This window comes from Fulmarus glacialis, unplaced genomic scaffold (genome assembly GCF_000690835.1).
Source record: "Fulmarus glacialis isolate BGI_N327 unplaced genomic scaffold, ASM69083v1 scaffold31568, whole genome shotgun sequence".
Taxonomy (NCBI): Eukaryota; Metazoa; Chordata; class Aves; order Procellariiformes; family Procellariidae; genus Fulmarus; species Fulmarus glacialis.
The window spans coordinates 16,170-36,900 of NW_009226944.1; the positions used below are offsets into that span (position 1 = coordinate 16,170).

The 20,731-nt window shown below is 38.6% G+C and overlaps 1 protein-coding gene across 1 annotated transcript in view; it reads right to left on the bottom strand.

The window, feature by feature from the left end:
• The window catches only part of LOC104080557 (protein unc-79 homolog), a gene marked incomplete at its 3' end in the record, with an annotated part of 81,045 nt that overhangs the window by 11,747 nt on the left and 48,567 nt on the right, over nt 1-20,731 (bottom strand). Inside the window, 10 exon segments of the mRNA XM_009582978.1 lie at nt 31-133; nt 2,526-2,609; nt 4,574-4,690; nt 8,312-8,419; nt 10,722-11,203; nt 11,205-11,805; nt 13,392-13,544; nt 15,603-15,765; nt 16,818-17,000; nt 20,652-20,731. Coding sequence (XP_009581273.1) covers nt 31-133; nt 2,526-2,609; nt 4,574-4,690; nt 8,312-8,419; nt 10,722-11,203; nt 11,205-11,805; nt 13,392-13,544; nt 15,603-15,765; nt 16,818-17,000; nt 20,652-20,731 — 2,074 coding nt within the window.

Consider the following 20,731-nt stretch of genomic DNA (forward strand, 5'->3'; position numbering starts at 1 on the left):
TTCTTTGAAAGGAACAGAAAAAAAACTTACTTGTCAGTCATCACAGTGGGCTGGTCATCAGCAAATTCTTCTGGTGCAGGTACAAACATACTGACTATACTGGGTGCTGACAGCAGGCTAGATTTTGTGGCACCTTAATGTAATTAGGGGGAAAAAATTTTAAAAAAGGAAAGAAAGTCACTAAACGTAAATCCAAACTGCTTGAAAAGCAGACTTCTAAAGAAGAGCCATAATGGTTTTACTGTGCACAGAAATAATAAATAAAGTGTGTCTACAAAAGGATATATAGCACATTCCTTGCTTCTGCCAGATTGTTCCAATTGCCTAGAACTATCAATTAAAAAAAAAGAAAAAAAAAATCCTCAGAAAAAAGATAACAAAGAACAAAAATTCCAGGAAGGTGGATGTAATTGTATCTACTCATTTTTTAGGGAGAGAGGATGATTCTACAGTTGCTATGAGACTGGACACCAGAAGATTTGCAGTCTTCTCACGTAATTCTGGGGAATTGCCTTCCCATAGTTCTTGGTGACATGAAGAAGGAAATAAGTTCATAGTCTCAACACCAGGTCATCAACTATTCATACCATCCCTAACAGAGGCATAGGAGAGAAATCAGGAAAGGACAGCTAGAAGAAATAATTCATAAGGAGCTGAGAAACATTGAAAATATTGGAGGGCTGATGATTAGAAATGCTTTCTGTTTAAAGTCTTCACAAGCATCTTTATTCTCCGAAGCTGAGTTGTTCAGCTGGGGGCATAGCCACTGTGATCATGCCAACATATGGGGTTCCCTTTGCCTTTGGCACTTTTCATGCACCTAATTCCTGATGGATGCTTGTTTTAACAGGAAAAGTTATGTGTAATGGAAGATTCAAATTCTTGGCTTCTCTGAGTCCTGCTTTCCAGAATTACAGCAATATAGGGTAGTCTGACAGTCTAACATCTCTCCAGTATGGTGGTTTTCTCACCTCCGCCCCTTTGTTTTCATTAAGCAGACAACAGCAATTGCAGAAAAAAACATACAGAAAAGACAACTCTCCAGCTAGTCTGGTTGCAAAGAAAATCTCAAGAAGAATAATCAGACACATTCATGAGCCATCAGAAACTTGGATCAAAGCTACTGTGATGTACGAGCTATGTCATTCATCTGAGAAGCCTTGTGATGATGATGATTTAAATATTGTTAGCAGTTTCATTCTCCAGGTCACTAAGACGGAAAGAGAGATTCAATTCTTGAAGAAAAACACCTCTTTTGGTCGCCACACATAGCTGACATGATAGAAATAGCATTACCCCTGTTCCCATACAGTTCAGCTCCAATAATGAATCCAGGGAGCTCAGCTGGTAGATATCACCATTATGTATACAAGCTGTCCTCAAGGGCATCTCATTCTAAAGACCAATCTATGAAAAGCTCATTTTGTGAACCAATTTTTAGAAGAGTACAATGCCCTTCTGATGCCAATTCAACCACAGATTAAGTAATCCATTATTGATTTTCTTGCTGGTTGCTTCAATCTGCAGATTCAGATTTAACGTTAACATTAAAATGTTCTGATAATATTTAACTGTGGAAACAGGAGAATGCTGCGCAACCTAAGGTAGGTTCAGATGGAATTTGTGATGAGATAATCCCAGTTTCTGCAGGAAAAGCAAATTTAGTATCAGCTCTCAGGCAAAATAATCTAAGAAGCTCCCACAATTTCTGAACTCAAAATACGTGGAGCGATGAGGGCTTGTTTCACAAGAATAAGACAGGTTTCAAACAATCATGTTACTAAGTACGGAAGGAAATATTTCTTTTACATCCAGAGTTCAGTACTTCATAATTGTCCCCTGAGATTTTGTTGGATATGAGCAGACACTCCAGGAAGTCCAGAATACTCTTCACTAATGTAGACACCATCCGGAATGCAAGGAATAGGAGTAGTTTTTCACATATTTCTAGCCAGTTTTTTCCCCCCTTCACAAATGAATAAAGATCCCTCTACTGTGACTTTGGAAGTTTCACTGTCACATTCTCTAGATGTAAATCCCACTGCAGCACACAAATGCTAAAAGCTGTCATAACGCAGGTTACAATGTTGGAATAAGACTTAACTACTCAAAATAAAAATGTCCTTTCTCGTGCACTGAACAGTAGGAAAAAACCATGATTTAGGCAAAGAAGGTAGGTTACTGCCCCATTGCAAGGCTGTAATGAAGTCTGGATGTATTTTGGCTGTGAGGGAGAAGAGTTCATAAAGAAATGAGATTCAACCACACTCTGCATACAGAGTCTCTTATTTCCAGGGTGACAGCCAAAACAAATATTAGCAGAAAGCCAGTACTTCTTATCAGTTGTCCCTGTCTTGAATGAAATGTCTTGTCTAATAATTTTTCAGTAACTTACGTTCTGCCGGACAATTGAGGACTTTAATACAGCTGAACGGAACATAAAATTTAACACCATTTGGTACTAACCAAAAAATCTTCCTGGCAGTCTTAGCGGAGATATCAGGTCAAATGAACACTGAACTAACCTCTGATTCTCAGTGGTGGTCCCTCCAAGTCGGGGTTTAGGCAAACAGGGACATTGCACAGCCGCTTTCCATGCTGTATCTGCTCTGTGAATAAATACAGAACTTCAGTCTCCAGAATATGAATCCAGCATCTGTCACCAGCACCACAAGTCTTAACAGTTAAAACAATAGAAAGACAAATACAACAGCTATTAAAAAAACAAAGAAAAGAGTTAATTTTTTAAGCATAGAAAAGTGGGTGGGGAGGGGGAGAGAAAGATGAAAGAAGTCCACAAAGGAAAAAGGACACAGATAGGCTAGTACCAAAGAAGGCATTTTAGAAAAGTGTCATGAAACAATAAAGGAAGTGCTAGCCGTAAAGATTCAACAAGATATGGAATACATGAGTCACAAAAAGAGAAAGACAGGTGTTTAGAAATACCAAGAGACTAGAAGTCAGATATAGTTTGTGCTGACAAAAGCTAGACACAAAATGATTTTATTTTACAGATAGCAAGGTTGGGAAAAGAGTGGTTTGAAATAAGAAATGAAAGAGACACATGATACCTACCAATGTGGGAAAAACAAACAAACAAACATGCATGAACCAAGCATGCATCATGTACTTATGTGGGATAGGACTGTTTCCTAGTTGTTATTCCTGAGTATAATGAGTCTTAAAATTGTGGTGTGACATCGAAATGACTGAGCATTTGTCCTGGGAAAAAAAACTGTTTTCTGTCCAACTAATAATTTTACTTTGAGGCTAGTGGTTGAAAAACAGACTGAGAGATGCAAAGCTTTCCGGAAAAGAACATTTTACTTTGTATCTCCATGCTTGGAGGCCTTTAGCTGGAATGAATGTTGGAGGGAAAAGTCATAGATGTTGTGAAGAAAGCTGGTGGACTTGGAAGAAGATTAAAAAGACAGAGTTCCTAAGTGGTTCTGAGTACTGACTTGTTCCTCTTGAATACAGAATAATTACTTATTGCAGAATGAAAGCAGTAACTTTTTCATCTCTAAACCCCTGTCTGAGAAACTAGGTGATACCAACTAGTATCACTCTTCAATACTCTTCAATAAACAAACTTACCTGCTGATAGGACAAAAAAACCATTGTTATCATTGACAAATTCTGACCTTTATGATTTAAGGATCTCATGCTACTCAGCAGACTGGAGTAAACGATAATACTGAACTAAATACCACATCTTTAGCCATTCTTCAGCTACAAGATTTAGTCTGATGGAACTTGACGCTGAAGGCTGAATTAAGCAAAAGCTTTAACTCAGTTGTCCAGAACTGGTGGTGAGACATTCATTCAGCATGCTAACTTCCATATAACGTTTTAAGCATTCCTTTCGCTGGATGCATCTGGATCTGCTGATAAATTCCTAAGAAGCACGATTCCGTAATGTCACAAACATCAAGATGGGCAATAAAATATCTACCATAAACCAGAATGAATTCATTGTTTTTACTGACATCTGCTATGAATTTGGTCATAACAGAAAATCTTTTACAGAAGAAAAAAAACCAGATAAACCACTTGAGTAATGAGGAAATTATGTGCTTAATTCAGTTTACACTGCTTTGCATTCATCTTAAAAAAAACAGGTCAGTGAGCGAACAGAAACTTCAGGTGTTCAGCATGAGTCGGAAGAAACTTCTCTAAAGAGAAATAAAACTGGCTGGTTTAAGGCACAACTCCTTGGTGTACCAACACCATTGTAAACATAGATGCAAATAAATGATTCCATGCACCAGGGATGAAATCCCTAATGAAATCAACAGGGATACTTCCATTTCATTCAATGAGGCCAGGAAATAATCCAAGTAATATGCAAAATTGTGGGGACATCACTGTACCAGAGGATTACCTCCAAAATATGTAACTATTCCAATTCATACCAGGTAAGAATCTGGTACTCACTATAAAGTTTCACTTTAGACTTGAGGTTGATTACTTATCTGCAATGGTAGAATAGAAATACTCACTTTTTTAATGGATTGATACAGAAAGTAATTGGTTTAGGAAACAGAAATAAAGAACAATAAATGCAGCTCACCAGTATCCCAAGTGCTGATATTGTGGGGAGCGCTAGACTGGTGTTCCAGCTGCCTCTTCATTAGCTGGTTCATTGTCAGAGCTCCCAAAGAGCCTCTTTTCATTTGTCTGAACTGAGCTGCAAGTCAGAAATGCAAAAGGATTTCAGGGGCTCAGACAACATGTAAAACTACTCTTTTTTTCCTAATCTTACAAGCCAGCATGAGGTAAATAGTGAAAGGACAGTGACGGCTTGCTCTAAGGATCTTGCTCAAGTCAACATGCACTTTTCACACAACTACATAGGCTACAATTCTGGCCCCAATGACATCAGTCATAAGTGACTTAGATTCAGGATCTCATCCGCTGTGTCAACTGTCAGTGCCTTTTTGTCTCCAAATATCATGAAATCTCTTCAAAACACTTGATATCTGTGAAGTGTAAGATACTACCCCAAAATTCCCATGCTGACAGGTGATAAATGTATACTTGAATCTCACTCACATACAATGTACCGAGGAAGGAAACTTGGTCTCCTCCCAGCAAAGTATGGAGGACTGCTCTGTCCATGGTCACCGCAGGAAAACAAATTCACTGACCATGTACCACCAGCACCCTTCATGAGTGACACAACCTGAAAATACCTAAATATCCACCCCTCAGGCATACCACCTGCACATTATTCTGAAGTGTGAAGCCAGCATGCCTTTGAAGATGGGTCTCTTTTGTAACTTCACTGCCATTCTTCTTACATAGAGCTATCAAGCAACAAGCATTCAATTCTTCCTCATCTGACTATTTACAATACTTCTTTAAACAGATAATACTGTTTGATTTAAGAGGTGTGCCTCACTGGATAATGCTTCCACACACACACAAAAAAAACAATTGTGGACTTAAAATTTAAGACTTTTTTGGTTATGTATTTTCTCAGTGCTTAAATGGAGGAAGAAACAGATTATGTACAACTCCTGACTTTCTTACTTTTTTCTCCATTCATAAGAAAATTCAAATTGAATGAACATAATACATTCGCTTTCACAGTTGAGTCTGAGCAATATATTTCCACCACTGAAACCAAAATCATTGTTCACAGTATGAAGACAGAGTTTTAAGGCCTTGAACAAGGCATGTGAGACTGCTGACACGCATCTCCATGCAGGAAAGCTTTTAAAACGTTGCCGTAAGTATATGTTTAAGTGCTTTGCTCAACAGGGCCTTAAAGCAAGGGCAACAAAGCAAAATCTTCTCCTAATGATTATTTTCATCTGCAGCTACATTCAACATCGTCAAAAAGAGTATTAACATAATACCAGGTAGTTCCGATGTAAAATTCCAAACAGTTCCCAGCTAAGCTCTGAAAATAAATCCAGCATTTCACATGATTAACTATGATGAAGTAGTACAGACAAAGGATAAACTACAACTTTCAGAAAGCTCTGAGGGGTTGAGTGCCTTCTCCTAAATTTGCTCTACTCAGTTTCTACATGAGAATTTCAAATTCAGAGAAAGAAGAGTACTCCCTAACAAAACAAATATAGGCCCTAAGTAATAATAAACACAATAACTTCAGTGGGAATCTGCACACTGAAATTATTTTATTAGGTGAAGTATTTTAAAGTTTTCCCTCATTATACCCCTTCATTGTATCAGAGTGCATTTAAACTCTACAAACTTCTCCAGCATTGCTGCAAAGCAGTCCTTGTATAACTGAACTTCTGGAACTGAATCAGACCAAGAGACCATTCCATGTTTCACTTTTAAAAGTTATATTGCAGCTGTCTTTCACAGCAAATTAGGAGAAAAATAGAATTTCCATCGTTTCCAGGGCAAGGACTTTAAATAGATGCTTTATCAAGCATAGAATTTCCTGATGAAAGAACAGCAATTAACGTTAGAACTGACAAGACTGCTTGGAGTGCAGATGACTGTCAAAATATAGAAAATTATCTCTCTGAATTTTCTTAACAGCTTCTGTGATTCTTATTAAAAAAATTTCATGCGTATTTCATGTAATCAGGCTATTACAGCAGGTTTGGATTTCCAGGGTTATTTACCTGATTTCTCAAGGACAGCCATGATTTCAAATATTGATAAGTTAAGAAAAAAACCTAAAAAACAAAAAAAACGAAGAGTTGCCAGCCTTTGAACAGTGTTGGAGCCAGGCTGATTGCTGTGGACCAGCATGTGACTTTTCATACCTATGACTGACTAGGGAGGCATGGGGAGGGAAGTTTTCCTTGATCAGATCTTCTACAAGAAACCTAACAATCATGAGAAGATCAGTAACCTTCATATAGTAGCTGGCGAGCCTTTTATATGTTAGCTAGTGATCTGGTCAATCATCCCTCCATTGCTGTGGAATTCTCTACTCAAGAAGAGAAGTCCAAAGGCAAAATCTTCCTATCAGAGTTAATGATGTATGCTTTCTGGGGCCAGGCACTGGCTGTACAAGTAATGTTATCTATTTGTGTTACAGAAGTGCCTTGTGCTCACAGTCTTGATCAGGGCTTATTATGCAAAGCACTGCAAAGACATATAGTAGAAGGTCAAAAATATTTCAGTCTAAATGGACAAGAGACACAATGGAAGCATTCATGTCCCTTTTCGCAGTTGGAAACTGAGGCACACATAAAGAGGAAAGGAATATTTACAAAGGAATGTAGGCTCAATAGATAGATACTATTCCCGATTTCATATATTGGAATTTACAGGAACACCTAGCACTCAGTGAAACCAGACAGAGATAGGTCTTAACTGGCACCTCTTTAGCTGCTTTAGTAAGTCACATGTGTACCATTAGGTGGCCAACAAATGTACTCTGACTACGAGATGCACATGACACGAGACGCTTGGGGTAAAACTGGAGAGGAAACCTCTAATTTGGAGTACTCATCTAGCATGTCTAAAATAACATCTTCCTTTAATAGGCCAGACACCCCTTCCAATCAAATCAGCTGATGCTGAATTTCAGAAATTAAAATTTAACTTTTCTACAGCAATCTGAAATTGCAGTTCAGCAAGATGGTTGAGCTGATCTAGCAGCTCACTGGTATAAAAGCAGGTCATCATCTCCCCTCCGTTTTCTACTAGTCAGAGTCCTGCCCCATCAACCTTCGGATGTGTTACTTAACATTACCTAGATGGACATGCCATTCTGGATTTTTTTAGTGTTCTAACATGCCTCCACCTTCCAATGTTATCTACATCTGCTCTGTTAAGCCATGTGTCAACGTCTACTTAAACCAACCCAGTTCACTTTCCATTGAAATGGGTATGGCAGTCTCAGATAAATAGTTACCGCATTTCAGCAAGCAACTGAGGAAGTGGCATTTCAAGGCATTTTACAAAAATTGCAAGAGATTTTTTTCCTAAGGTACAGCAAGAAATGTACTGAAGACCACAGTAACAGCCCTGTGGAGCTCTCATCCTCTGCTTCTGTGCACTGACAGTTGACGATGCTTTCTCTCACTGGAAAATAAACATTCAGCTTTAGTGAAATATTGCTTTTAACTGCTCCTACTCTAATTCAAGAAAACCACATCTGTCAAATTTGCCATGTCACAACAGAAAATCTTGCAGCCCCTAACTGCTAATATCCTGCTGACCATCAGAGACTTAACAGATCTAACAATATCCAACACAGCTGTACTTCCAAGATTCAATGAAACTCAGGGGAAAGCATTTACCATATATGATATGCATCTGATACACAAATACAGCAACTTAGATTTAATCCTCAAACCAGAGGTAAACTTACTTGATATGGAAGAGTGACTACTTGTCTCTGGGACATCTGCTTCAAGGGTTGGTGCAGATGATGACTCTCTTGGCATTTCCAGTGTTGAAAGTCCTTTGGCAGCAGGATCTGCATATGAAAATTGTGCTTAAACTCTCAGTATTTAGAATCAATAAGTATTTTCCACCTGCTTTCTGCCTGGATGCCTTTTTCACATCTTTTCAGTCATTTATTCACCATCTGGCATTCCCAGCAGTTTTAAAAGGATTCAGTGTGTGTAAGAATTTTTATAGAGGCACAGGGATTACTGCTTAAAATCACTTTTTAAAGGAGATTTCTACCTATGCCCTTTAGAGCTCAGAACTAATAAATGCACATACAGTTTGATTTTGATCCCGCTCACAGAGTGATTATCAGAACCACCAACATGCAAATAAGAGAGGTACCGCTGATGTAAAGTTAGTTTAAGTGACAGCTTAGCATCTTTTATTGTCTTATCTCCAACATGTTACCAGTTTTCATTCAAAAGGCTGCTGATCTAGCAGCTGATCCTAAAGATTCAGAGAGTTTGAGATTCTATCATTAAAAAGAAAAATAAGCCATTAAAAACTAACGCTTTTATTTTATGCTAACTGATACTGTCGATATAGGAAGAAAAAAGCAAAGAAATTTTCAAGTATTGATGGCTAGTTTCAGCATATCCTGTAAGAATGAATATATATCTGTCCTGTAAAAAATCTCAGGCAGTAAACTGTGTAGCCCAGTATCATGCACTTGAAGAAACAACCCATTTGGATATTTAATTCAGAGATCAGTATATCAGAAGCCCTTCTAAAACATATGGAAGTGTAATAGGCTGACAAAGCTTGAATAAGACTTTGAAATTATCATCAGCCCATTATGATGGCAATATGAAGCCTACTTAAATGAATTACAACACATATGTTCTCAAATAAACTAATCAGTAAGGCTAAACAAAGCAAAACAGAACATAAGAGATACATTAAACTACCCAAGTCACTAAATTACCTAGTTATCTAATTGCCTGTCTGTAATGTAAGCGAGCACTTAATGAGTCCACTGTGAATGTTTTATGCTCCCCTCGGATGACATACTTAGATGCATGCAGCCAAACGACCATCATATATGCTATAATCCTTGGTTCCACATGGTGTTTCAGAACGGGGACAGCCCTTCCAAGCAGTTTCAAGGATGACAGCGTTAGTTAGTGCATGAAAACTGGCCCTTACTAATGGCCAAAAAAGCATTTGAGTCTTATTGCACAATTCTTTCACAACCATTCTTCTCTAACAACCTATGTGAAAAGTTCAAAACCACTCAGCTCTCTTTTGTTTTTACAAAGCTGCAGCGGTTCTTCAGCTTACTGGAACCATAAATGGGACAATAGGCCTGAAACATAAAGGGAATAGCATAACTATGATCACACTGAATGATTTCTCCTTGTAAAAGTGGAATATTGTAATAGGAAATTATACTATGGTTCCTTCTGAAGCAATTAAGAAAGAAGTAAGGCCAGGAATGCATAATTATCCCCCCTCACTGGAAACAAAGAACTGAGGCCTAAAGGATTCTTTCCTTTTTTAATTAATATGTTAAAAAAAGACTGGTAAAATTCTAATAACTGAAAAATCCTGAAAAAAAAACAGCCACAGAAGCAAAGAAGCAGCAGCATACAGTTTTTGAAACTGTTTGTCACATCCAACTGGAAACTGAGGAAACAGCTAAAACACACTTTCTCTCCACCTGAAAAACTTAGTAACAAAACCCTGTATTGAAATGACCTGAAAAAACCTGGGATACACAGAAATACTGTATGGCTTTCCCCATGCTTGAACTTTAAATCTTTAACAAACACAAGCCATGTAAACTTTGTGGATACCCAATAAAAAGAAGGCTAAAAAAAGTTTTTAGTGTATAAAAAAAAAAAGTGTGTATGTCTGATCCTAAATGCAAACTGTGGTTAATTCCAAGTGCTCTTAGTTCTGAAGTCTACAACCTGCTCAGCTTTACACTTCATGATCCATCCAGTCTGCTTTCCACTGCCTTATCCTGGCAGAAGAAATAAAGGCCAAAAATCACTACATGGACTAGATTAGGAGGATAAAAGGCACAGAAGTATGACAATTTTTCTGACTCCCCGCATAAAGAGCCCATGGAGTTTCACTCCCTAACTTGGATATCAGAACCAGTATTTTTGTCACTGAGCTCCACTTCCTTTTCAAATGGGCCCTCGCACATGCACAATACCTGTATGGTTAGTACATTCCTTGTGAGAAACAAACACCTGAAAGCATTCAGCTAGCTCAGACCACATCAGATCCTATAGATACACATCTCTCCCTACACTGGTCTGTTACTAAAACCTTCACACAGTAATAAGCCTTTTGATTGGGTCAGTGATTGAGCTCACCTGCCTCCTTCTGCTCTCCCAGCTTGTCAAGGATGTTAAAGGAAATGTCCAGGTATTCCCTCTGAATAGCACTCACAGCAATCTTCCTCTGCTTCCTCTGGCGAGGAACAATCTGAATCTTAAATTCTGACTCCTCAGTCTCCTCTTCTTGTTTCTGCTCTGTGTTTTGTTCAGTGTCAGACTCTGTGTTGGTATCAAGTTTATCACTTTCTGTTTGGTTTTCAGAATCTTCGGGGACTTTAATAAGGACCGTCTTTACATTTGGGCTTGGAATTGCTCCACTAGGTCTAATTTCCTCCACACTGAGCTCGGAGTTATCATCAAGGGACATTTCTGGAAGGGCAAATGACTTCTGCAGCAGGTCCCTTTTCTGTTTCAGTGTTAGTGGGTTCCCACAGGGCATGTCCTGAAGTTCTTCTGGCTTAACTAACCCTGAAGAGTCCTTTTGATCTTTCGGAGAATTGGAAAGGATCTCCTCTATTATTGCTTGTATCCTTAGAACTAAAATCTTTGGAGCAATCTTCAATACTGAACTGGACCAGAGGAGTTGTACTAAGACTGAGTGCAGAGACATTGATAGGAGTTGAGGGAGACGATGCGGCAGTTTTGCCAGAGACCTCATCATTCAGCTGGTTTGTTGTTTCTTCTTCTTCATCGCTCTCCACTATTCTAAGGGGAGGAAGTGGTTCAAAGACTAAAGAGTCACTGTCTGAAGTGGAGAGTACTGAATGCTTTTCAGGACCCGATGTTGAGTCAGAGGACAAATCTATCAGATCTAAATCTTCCTTGGGACCAACAGGTTTAATCGGAGAGTCCACTTTCACTTCATAGGTTTCCATGCAGTTTAACCTAACTTCTGGTATGACAGGTCTTCTTGTTTCCTGGAAACTCTCTGTACGAGGAAGATTTTCTTGTGTTTCTATATTTTCAGCTTTAGTAGAAGAATTCTGTCGAGATCGTCCATAATCACCCTGCCTGTGTATGGTGTAAGCAGCAGAGACAGGTGGTTTTTCTAAGTCACACCGGTCTATGCAGGACTTCCTGCGATGTTCATCTAATGAAAACAACAGGGAGTCTGCATTCCCTATATCAAGAGATTTTTGTTTTAGAGAGCGCAGTTTTTTTTTCTGAATGCTTTCTTCTCTCACACAGCGTAGAATACTGTCTTGTAAGGCCCCCGTCTCTCTATATTCAGCCAGCTCTATTTCACCTGATTAAAACAGAAAGAGCTAATACTACCTCAGTTGGAGACTTCTGGCAGTTATCTTCATCTTTATCTCACAATTCAACACATGACTGGCATTTCAAATACAAACCCAGTATTAGTCAAAATTGTCTAAATTTTGTTTTAACCTCAGAGCCACATTACAGATTTTTACGATGAACAACAACAAGAAAACCTACTATTTGGATAATAGGGTTTATCTAAATTCTGTTCAAATTCTACTCATCCTGGACAGATGTACCCTCAAGATAGCTGTTTATGCATTGAATAGAAGGTAGCACAGGCAAGTAATTTCTACAGACACTTAGGATGGCTACATTAGGCATGAGAGATGAAAGAAGAAATGAGCTACACAGACCACTCTGAAGAGGTTTCAAAATCATTTGGACTACAGCATTGTGGACATCATTTGGACATCAGTGTATATTAGAGCACATCTACATGTTATTTACTGCAGCAAAGTGGGCACAAAATGGATGCTTCTAATTCAAGAAGCAAGAGTAGCAATAGCAGTGAGGATGTGGCAGCACAAGCCTGACATCAGACAGGTGTTCAGAGAATTTTTCCCCCAATGATCCTAGACCCCAGCAGAGTCCAGCAACTATCACACCACATAGTCATACCTCCCCATCCTAGGGAGGAGTAAAGTGAGCACAGTTATACTTCCTGGTACTACCACTACATTGGTATTTTACTATGTGAACACATTCATTGAGAACATTTTAAAAGGTTATCACTGTTGTTATTATGAAAGACATATTTTCACACAAAACAGAATATTCCTGATCATTATTATCCCCATATTTCAAAACGCTCCACATATGAATCACCATGCAAAAAAAGCAGTGAGAAAAGTTAAAGTAGATGTTTGCTCTAGTCAGAATCATTCCCCCCCATGCAAACACCTGAAAGAAAAAAGGCAGGTGGGTGGTGGTGGAAATCTCTTCAATTTTTTTAGGGTATTCATTTCAGAAACCTAAATTCGAAAATAAAATCCTTCCTATTTTTTGAAACCACCAAATGACCCTTTTTACCAATGGAAAACCATAATATTTGCAGCAGCAACAACAAATTTGCTTACCCTACAGACCCACCTCATCAAAAAAATCAATTTCTATGAAAAAATAAATTTACGTAAAAATCTTCAGCCCAATGGTGGAAGAAAATTGCAACAAATCCTCTTAAACATTTTTACATTCAAAAGCGCTTAAAGTTTCAGAAAACAATTGCTGATTTTAGGTATTTTTATTTTGGAGTGCCTACTTTGAGAATCCTGTAAGAGAATTCATTCAGGGAAATGAGGACTACCTGCTCTCAAAAGTCAGACAGAGTCCTTGATTCAAATTAGGCAGTGCAACAAACTCTACAAAGAAAGGTGGTAGCTTGAAACCAAGAGTAGGAAATTGTATTTCTGCATGAGTTTATACCAACAAAACAATTCATACTTCTCTGAGCATTCATGTCAACTGGTTGATATTTCACCATTTTGCTGCCACCAATTCTTTTCAGTCTTGCAAAGAAAGTTTGAGATTCTTTATTGCAAGGTCCAGTTGGTGTATCATGAATATCAGATTCATCAAAAACACTGTCTTCCTCTGCTGGAGAAAGAAAAAACTTTATTACTCTTAAGAGAGTGCAATTCCTTGAATGAAAAGCTGTCTGTGTAACAAAGCCTCAGCTAGTTTCAATTAAGCTTGAATTGGAAAATGAAGAATCATCTGAAGTTTGCAAGAAAATTTATATCCCAGGTATAGCTTTGCCATTCTTGTTACATCTTGAATTAAGGTCAGAAAGGACAGAGATAAATGAAGAATGGGTTAGCAACAAAAGTATATCAAAGCTTTTACCATTCTAAGCTGATCTTTCCTGTTAATAATAATACAGATTCTTTAGATGGAAGAAGTAGACTATACCTGGATACTGACTTGAGTAAATAACTTCTGTAGTGTTCAGTGAGAAATGGTAAATTGAAGAAGACTGAAATGAGTACAAGAACTGCAAGGTCAGTAATAAACTAGCAAAATAGGAAAGTGAAAAAAGAAGAAATGGATAATCTTGGGAAGCTGGTAATAGTAATAGAATAAGACCTAAGAGTATGAACTATGAAATTATTGATCTAAGTAGTAATAGTAAAACATTATGCTCTAATTTGAGACCTGCTGGTTGAAAACAGCAGAGAGTAAGAAAGATCCAAATCTCTTTACCCATCAAAAAATAGCCACATCACCTGTATGAAATGGATATAAAAAAAGAAATTTAAAAAAAAGGAAAAATCCATATCGTGTCTAGTGATTCATATCCAAGGAAATAAGAAACACTACTGGGACAATACTGAAAACAGAGCACTCGAGAAAAAACAAAAAAGTTTGCCCTCTTTATTCTAGTAAGCAAACATGGCAAGAAATGCACTTCGTGTCTAGGAATGAAAAGGCAAGTAAGCCAAAGAGTTAGAATGGCCAAAAACTCAAGACTTAAACTGGACATTAATATTTTCAGCTCTGAAATTGGAGCAAAGTTTCTACTACATGTGAAGCTACGGAACTGCCACCTAAAAACATCACGGATAAGATACCTAACTGATATGACGAATCCAGAAAAATCAAAGCTGATAGTAAGAATTTCTACAGGGACTGGGTTTATTAACTTAGGAGATCACTTTTAATGTCATGTCCTACGTGTCTAGCTTCTTCTTCCCCTTGGAACCAAATGCTTCTTCTCACAAGATTTCTCATTAGCTCTACAACAGTCTGTACACTTGCCATGATCCCCACAACAAAGCTTGGCAGAAAAATTAGGAAAAAGGTTCAACAGTGGGAAAATCCATCTTTAGCACAGGGATTCTTGCTGCCTGACAATGAAATCCTCATCTGTTGATCATCTAAACACCAGCTTTGATGATGGTGTTTAGTGCACACACTACCTGACCAGAGACTAAACAAGCCTCCTCAGAAACAGTGCGAAAGTCTTCAACTTTCCAAGTCCTTAGGGAATTATATTGGCTGCTTCTTCCAGGTGGAAGAAAACTTTTCTACATCCTCTTTTTCTGCAGCACTTCAGCAAAGGAGGAGAATCAGCCCTACGATTAAGTCAGCATGTACAGAGTAAAATTTGCCCATTTATGGTCCTTTACCTCTGAGCAGCCCAAAGCCCTGCACAACAGCTCTGCAAAGCAAGTAAATATTATTCTCCTTACTTTAAACATAGGGAAACAGTGATGAAGTGACACACAAGGCCACCCAGGGAATCAATGTTGGATTCGGAATTGGAACACCAAGTTTTCTAAACCTAACTTGTGCCACATTATTATACAGTATAATCAGAATACGGTGTCAGGCTGGTTGCACACCTTCTGTGTGGGCATGATCAGTTAATATTATCATAGAAAGGCCAAGGACTATCCAGGCATGGTGACTGAACTACTAAGTCTAAGGTACACCCCCTCCAAGAGAAGTTAGCTGTGCTACGCTTAGCCTACAGAGAAATTGTGAATTTCTTTTACTGTAGATGGCTATAGCTAGTCAGATAAGTCACACTTTGGACTTAATTCTGAGTATTATGTTCTAAAATTCAGACCATATTTACTCGTTTCTACATCATCTGCAAGACTTAATGAATTAAATCAATGACAATCATATAAATGAGAGTGTTAAAAGTACCTTTTTCCTTTTCACTGTATCGGCTTATGTTACTGTTGTCACTATACAAAGGACCAGCAGTTGCATGGGGCTTGCAGCTGTGATATTGAGCGTTGAGGGTATTGACTGTGATGTGGATTAGGTGGAGTACAATCTTGCTGATTTCACAGTCTCTGTAGGGGTACTGTTCAGTGAAAAAGAAAAACTTGAGCTTAAAAACTAACTTTTCTCCTTGGATAAACATTTAGGCAGTAAAACAGAAAAATTACAAGAATATTGTCAGCTGGATGCCCTTCGCCTTCCTTTGATCATACATTTCTAAATACATCATGAGAAGCAGGACTGTTCTCAGCTTTGTACACAATTATTTTAAAAATTTTTTTTAAATCCCTATTAGTAAGATTTAATATATTGTTTTCTTGACTTTTACATGACAAAACCAACTATTCATAATAATGCAAAAGGTCTCTCATCAGAACTGTTCTCCAAATACTCGATTTCGATCAGCATGTTATCACTCATTTCTAGTGTCTCCACTTCCCTGTATGCCCTATAGACCTGCTAGAAATTTGTTAAGCATATCAGAAGCATTCACAGCTCCATTTTAATGCATAAAACCACATTACACTTTAACAACACTTCCTAAAAAGCATCACTTAACTAAAGAGTACAAGCTGTTAAGCTGACCACCACCCCCCCCCCCCATTTAAAATTACTCAATTTTTTTAAAACTAATTCTAAGTTACTCAAAATACTATTCACTGGAACTTTATATAGCATTTTCCTATTTTCAAATCCATATTTTTCTTTCTCAGGTAACCATGTATCCTGGTTTCAGCTGGGATAGAGTTTTGCTTTGCTTGAGTGCGCAGCTTTTGCTTTACCTATTAAACTGTCTTTATCTCAACCCACGAGTTCTCTCACTTTTACCATTCCGATTCTCTCCCCCACCGCACCGGGGGGGAGTGAGCGAGCGGCTGTGTGGTGCTTAGTTGCTGGCTGGGGGTAAAACACGACACCATGTGAAAGACAATACAGACAGCAGAAGTAATAGGTCATTAGCACAGATGAAAGCCTAACTACTTCAGACACTGAAATTAAATACAGTGAGTAAGCAAGTCAAAGTCAAAGAAAAGTGTTCTTTACAGTTCCTTTCACTTGCAGTACAGTTAGGTAATAAATTTCAAATTGAACTGTAAATTTTAAGGTGGACAGTGTCTTTTTAAGACCACTCACCTTATAGAGAATGACAAGCAAAGCCTTTAACCACATCTGCCGAATGTGAGGTTTGAGGGACCAGAGGGAGCAGCGGGGAGGCTGCTGAAAGTAATGCCTTAGCTGAGGACAAGTGCAATATTTCAACACCTGCACCACCAAGGGAAGAAGGTGTTTTCCCAGGTTGATGTTATAGTCCATCACCTGAAAAGAATATCAGCACAGGAGTTAGTTCACCAAAATCAAATCCACTGATGTTGAAAAGCAAAATAACTAATACCTCAACTGTATTAGTTAAGTGAAAGAAACAGACATTTTTAAGGAAGTCTCACTGTCAGTTAGAAACTTTCTGCCAGTTTGCCAGTTCTCATTTTAGTGAGATAGGTAAAATGAAACAAGAGAGATGTGTTCTGAAAGCCTTTCATCCTGCACAGCCTAAATTTTAATATACATTGGCAAATTCATAAAATATATTATGCTGGGATAGCCTTATATTATAGCACCAGTTGATCATGCTTCAACAGACAAAACCGTGTTAGGTATATCCCATGTTTAACAGATATGATGCAAGTGTGGGTCTTGGAAGGGGGGTGTGTGTATTTTGGTTATTTGGGGGTTTTGTATTAACATTGAATTGCCAATTTTCATTATTTTCTCATCAGGTTTGCAACATTAACTGTTGAGGTTTTTTAAGCCCCATGTTCTGGAATCAGGTAATGAGACAAGAATTCCACTCTTCACTATAGCAAAGGTAAGGCCATGTCTGCAACGTTATGCAGGAAGTCTAAGCATGCAAATCCTAAAGGATCCAAGAACAACGCTAATGAAAAATATCTTGCTCTAAATAAAATGCTCATCAATTTTAAGTGGTGATGATGCTGTAGACAGGTTGCTGTTATTACTACTAGTCATAAGCCTTGCCTCTATCATGACCTTTGAAGAGCATCATGCTATTTGGTGCCTGTCCCAGAGGTTTGAATCTTGATGGTTAGGTGCAATGTGGGCATATATTCTCACTGCCCTGACACAACTGTGTTTTCAATTCAAACTGCATTGCTTTTTCATTATCTTCTCATCAGTCTTGCAACATATGGCTTCACATAAAAATAGCCGATATCCTGAAATCAGCAGCTAAACTAGATCATAACAAGGATCCACAAAGCCCTTGTCTCTGATGCTGACCTGGTTGACACCCAGGAAGGCATAACAGCAGGCCATGCAAACTCCAGCACATCGCCCAAGATCTAACACGTCCCTGCAGTTTCAGTGGACTTAGGGCTTTATCAGGACCCCTGTACAACTAAACAGACACAAACATCAGTTTCATCTACATCACCCATTTCCTTCAGGTCTGTATTTCTTTTTTTGGTTTTATTTTTATTAGAACAAGAGGATGAGTCTAATTTACAAACACAGAACTCATCTCTCAAGTTCCCTCCTGAACAAGCTGACTAGAGGTTTTTCCCTATAAAATTCTCTAGTTCAATGTGCAGCTGTCTCTAATTTTTGTGCTGCATGCATAAAGCTAAATAGATGAATCCCGTGTCTATCCAGGTAGGGCTAGCCTGTCGAACAGACGATATACAATCACCAAATACGATCCTACCCTGCAATGCCTTGTCTCCTCAGGGCGAGATACAGTTATACAGCATGGTTAGGAAAAAAACTCATCCATACAAGGAAGACAGACCCCTGCTTTAACATAGCACATACTATAATGCAGACATGTCTTAAACCGAGCAGATCCATTTTTTAAGTTGTCTTTTAAGGAAGATCTGGAATAAATGATGCTGCAAATGTTGAGCAGAGTTCAGCCTGGGATGCCGAGAAGAGCCTGGCACTGCTGGCTTCTCCACTCTGACAGGCTTGTACAACATTGCCACCATGTGGGGCAATACCACACTGACTGAAACACCAAAAATCGCCCACTTCTGCTGCTAGAGAAAGAAAAAGGCATTTTATGCTTTCAAGAATTCCAAATACTCAGATTTTATGATGCAAAATACTAAGAGACATTTGATTTTTTTTTTCTTGAACTGACCATTCCAATCAAGCTTGGAACCAAAACCAATGAACGAGCAAGTCAGCCCAATCCCAGCCTTTGTGGAGCTGATTGGTAAAAGCAAATATTTATGACTAGGGGAGGGAGTGTAACTCAAATAGATCTCTTAAGAGCTCCATATTGAATTTTCACTCTGTAAACGCATCTTTGGATTGCAAATAGCATTTCTCTTGCAGCAAAGGAGATTCCCAAGACAAAGCAGCCCTACAGCGAAGAAAAAAATCCCCCCAAAATATAAATTAAAGTTTTGATGTCTGCTACATGGAGAAAAAACGTGGCCTATTGAAGTTCTCAAACTCCATTTGACGTTGGGGAGCCAAGATTCAACTATGAAGCTTTTCAAAGAGAAATGGTGATTTTGGCTATCCTGAGACATTTTACAGGTGGAAGAGGAAAGGCAGGGCATTGCAGTAAGTAGTATTTCTGAAAATCAGGTCAATTATGATCACGGAAGTTTGGGAATCCAAACGTGGAAAACGTACAAAAATTTGGAAGATACTGCCCTGTGATCTAAACTGCCACTTCCGGACTCTCAATACAACGGTAACAGGCCTGAATCTCCTTTTACATGCTTCCGCTTAAAACTGCACAAGTGAAAGATGATTAACACCACATAGCAATGGTGCTCCAAGACAACGGATCAGGATGCATTTGCAGCTACCCAGTTTGCATTAACACCTTCTATTTTGCCTGCTGAAATATGGATACCTGACGTCTCCATGACTGTGAAAGTTTATCCAAGTATCTACATTACAACTGACTTTGAAAAATCACTGATTCCGATGTATGAACTAGAAAATCCTGGTAAGAACTGCAGATACAGAAAAGGTCAGGATAGCTTTGAGCAAGGTTTGAAGGTTATAGTGGACATTTTAAGAGCTGGGGCAGGGGGAGATCTGAAATCACAGCCCTCTCTCTCCCCTAAGATAATCCTTTATGAGAGACTGTGATAAGGAAAAACTGTGGAAGTGATGACGATGCTTCATGGCAAATAATAAGAATACTCTGCAAATGTGAAATGTTTTTCAGCCTAGCATCACCAACTGCTCTATCAGTAAGAATTAACTGAGCCTTAGAAGAGCCTTGTGAGGCAGGAAATTATGGTCCTCCTTACAAGATGGAGAAAGAAGGCACAAGGCAAGGATGTGCTCATTTATTGTAGCAATATAGGCAGAAGTCCACCATGGTGGCACCTCTCCCTAGGAAAGGGAGAACAGGAAGTCCTAATGCACTCTAAGGAAGAAGGAGAATGAGTCTCCTGCAAAGTGAAGAATGTCAAAGAGTTTACAGACCATTCACGCAGGGAAACAAGCAAGAGCACATGGGTCCCAGGACTTCCTGAATGCGAAAGGAGGAAATGACATGTGAGGAAAGTAAGGCATTCAAAGGTTAGGGAAAAAGGTTTGGAGCAGTCTCTGATTTTTCATACAGTGAGAGTATTTGTGTGACTGCACGTACACAAAACTGTTATCTCTATGCCAATGATGCAGTAAGTTTAGAGTACTAGTATGAAGTTATAAATTAGCATATTGCTATTTAACTATTTACTTTTTAACTGCAAAGCAAAAACCTACAGAGAGCACTTGATTAGGCTACAGGGAACCTTCTGAGAATAAAGAACAAGCAGCCATCCTTGTTCCTAAATTCTTTCACCAACTGAAGAGGTGTTAAGAAGGTTTAAGTAGGATTACCACAATCAGCCATTATTTTGGTACAAAGAAGGCTGTGCTACCACCATTTCAACAACAGGCAACGAGAAAGAGCTGCAAAAAGTAGTAAATGCCTTCACCTACTTGTGCTATTCCAGCAATAAAGGCATTAAAGCAGGTCGAAACACGCATTTTTTGTGGTGCAATCATGAAGCATCCTTCCT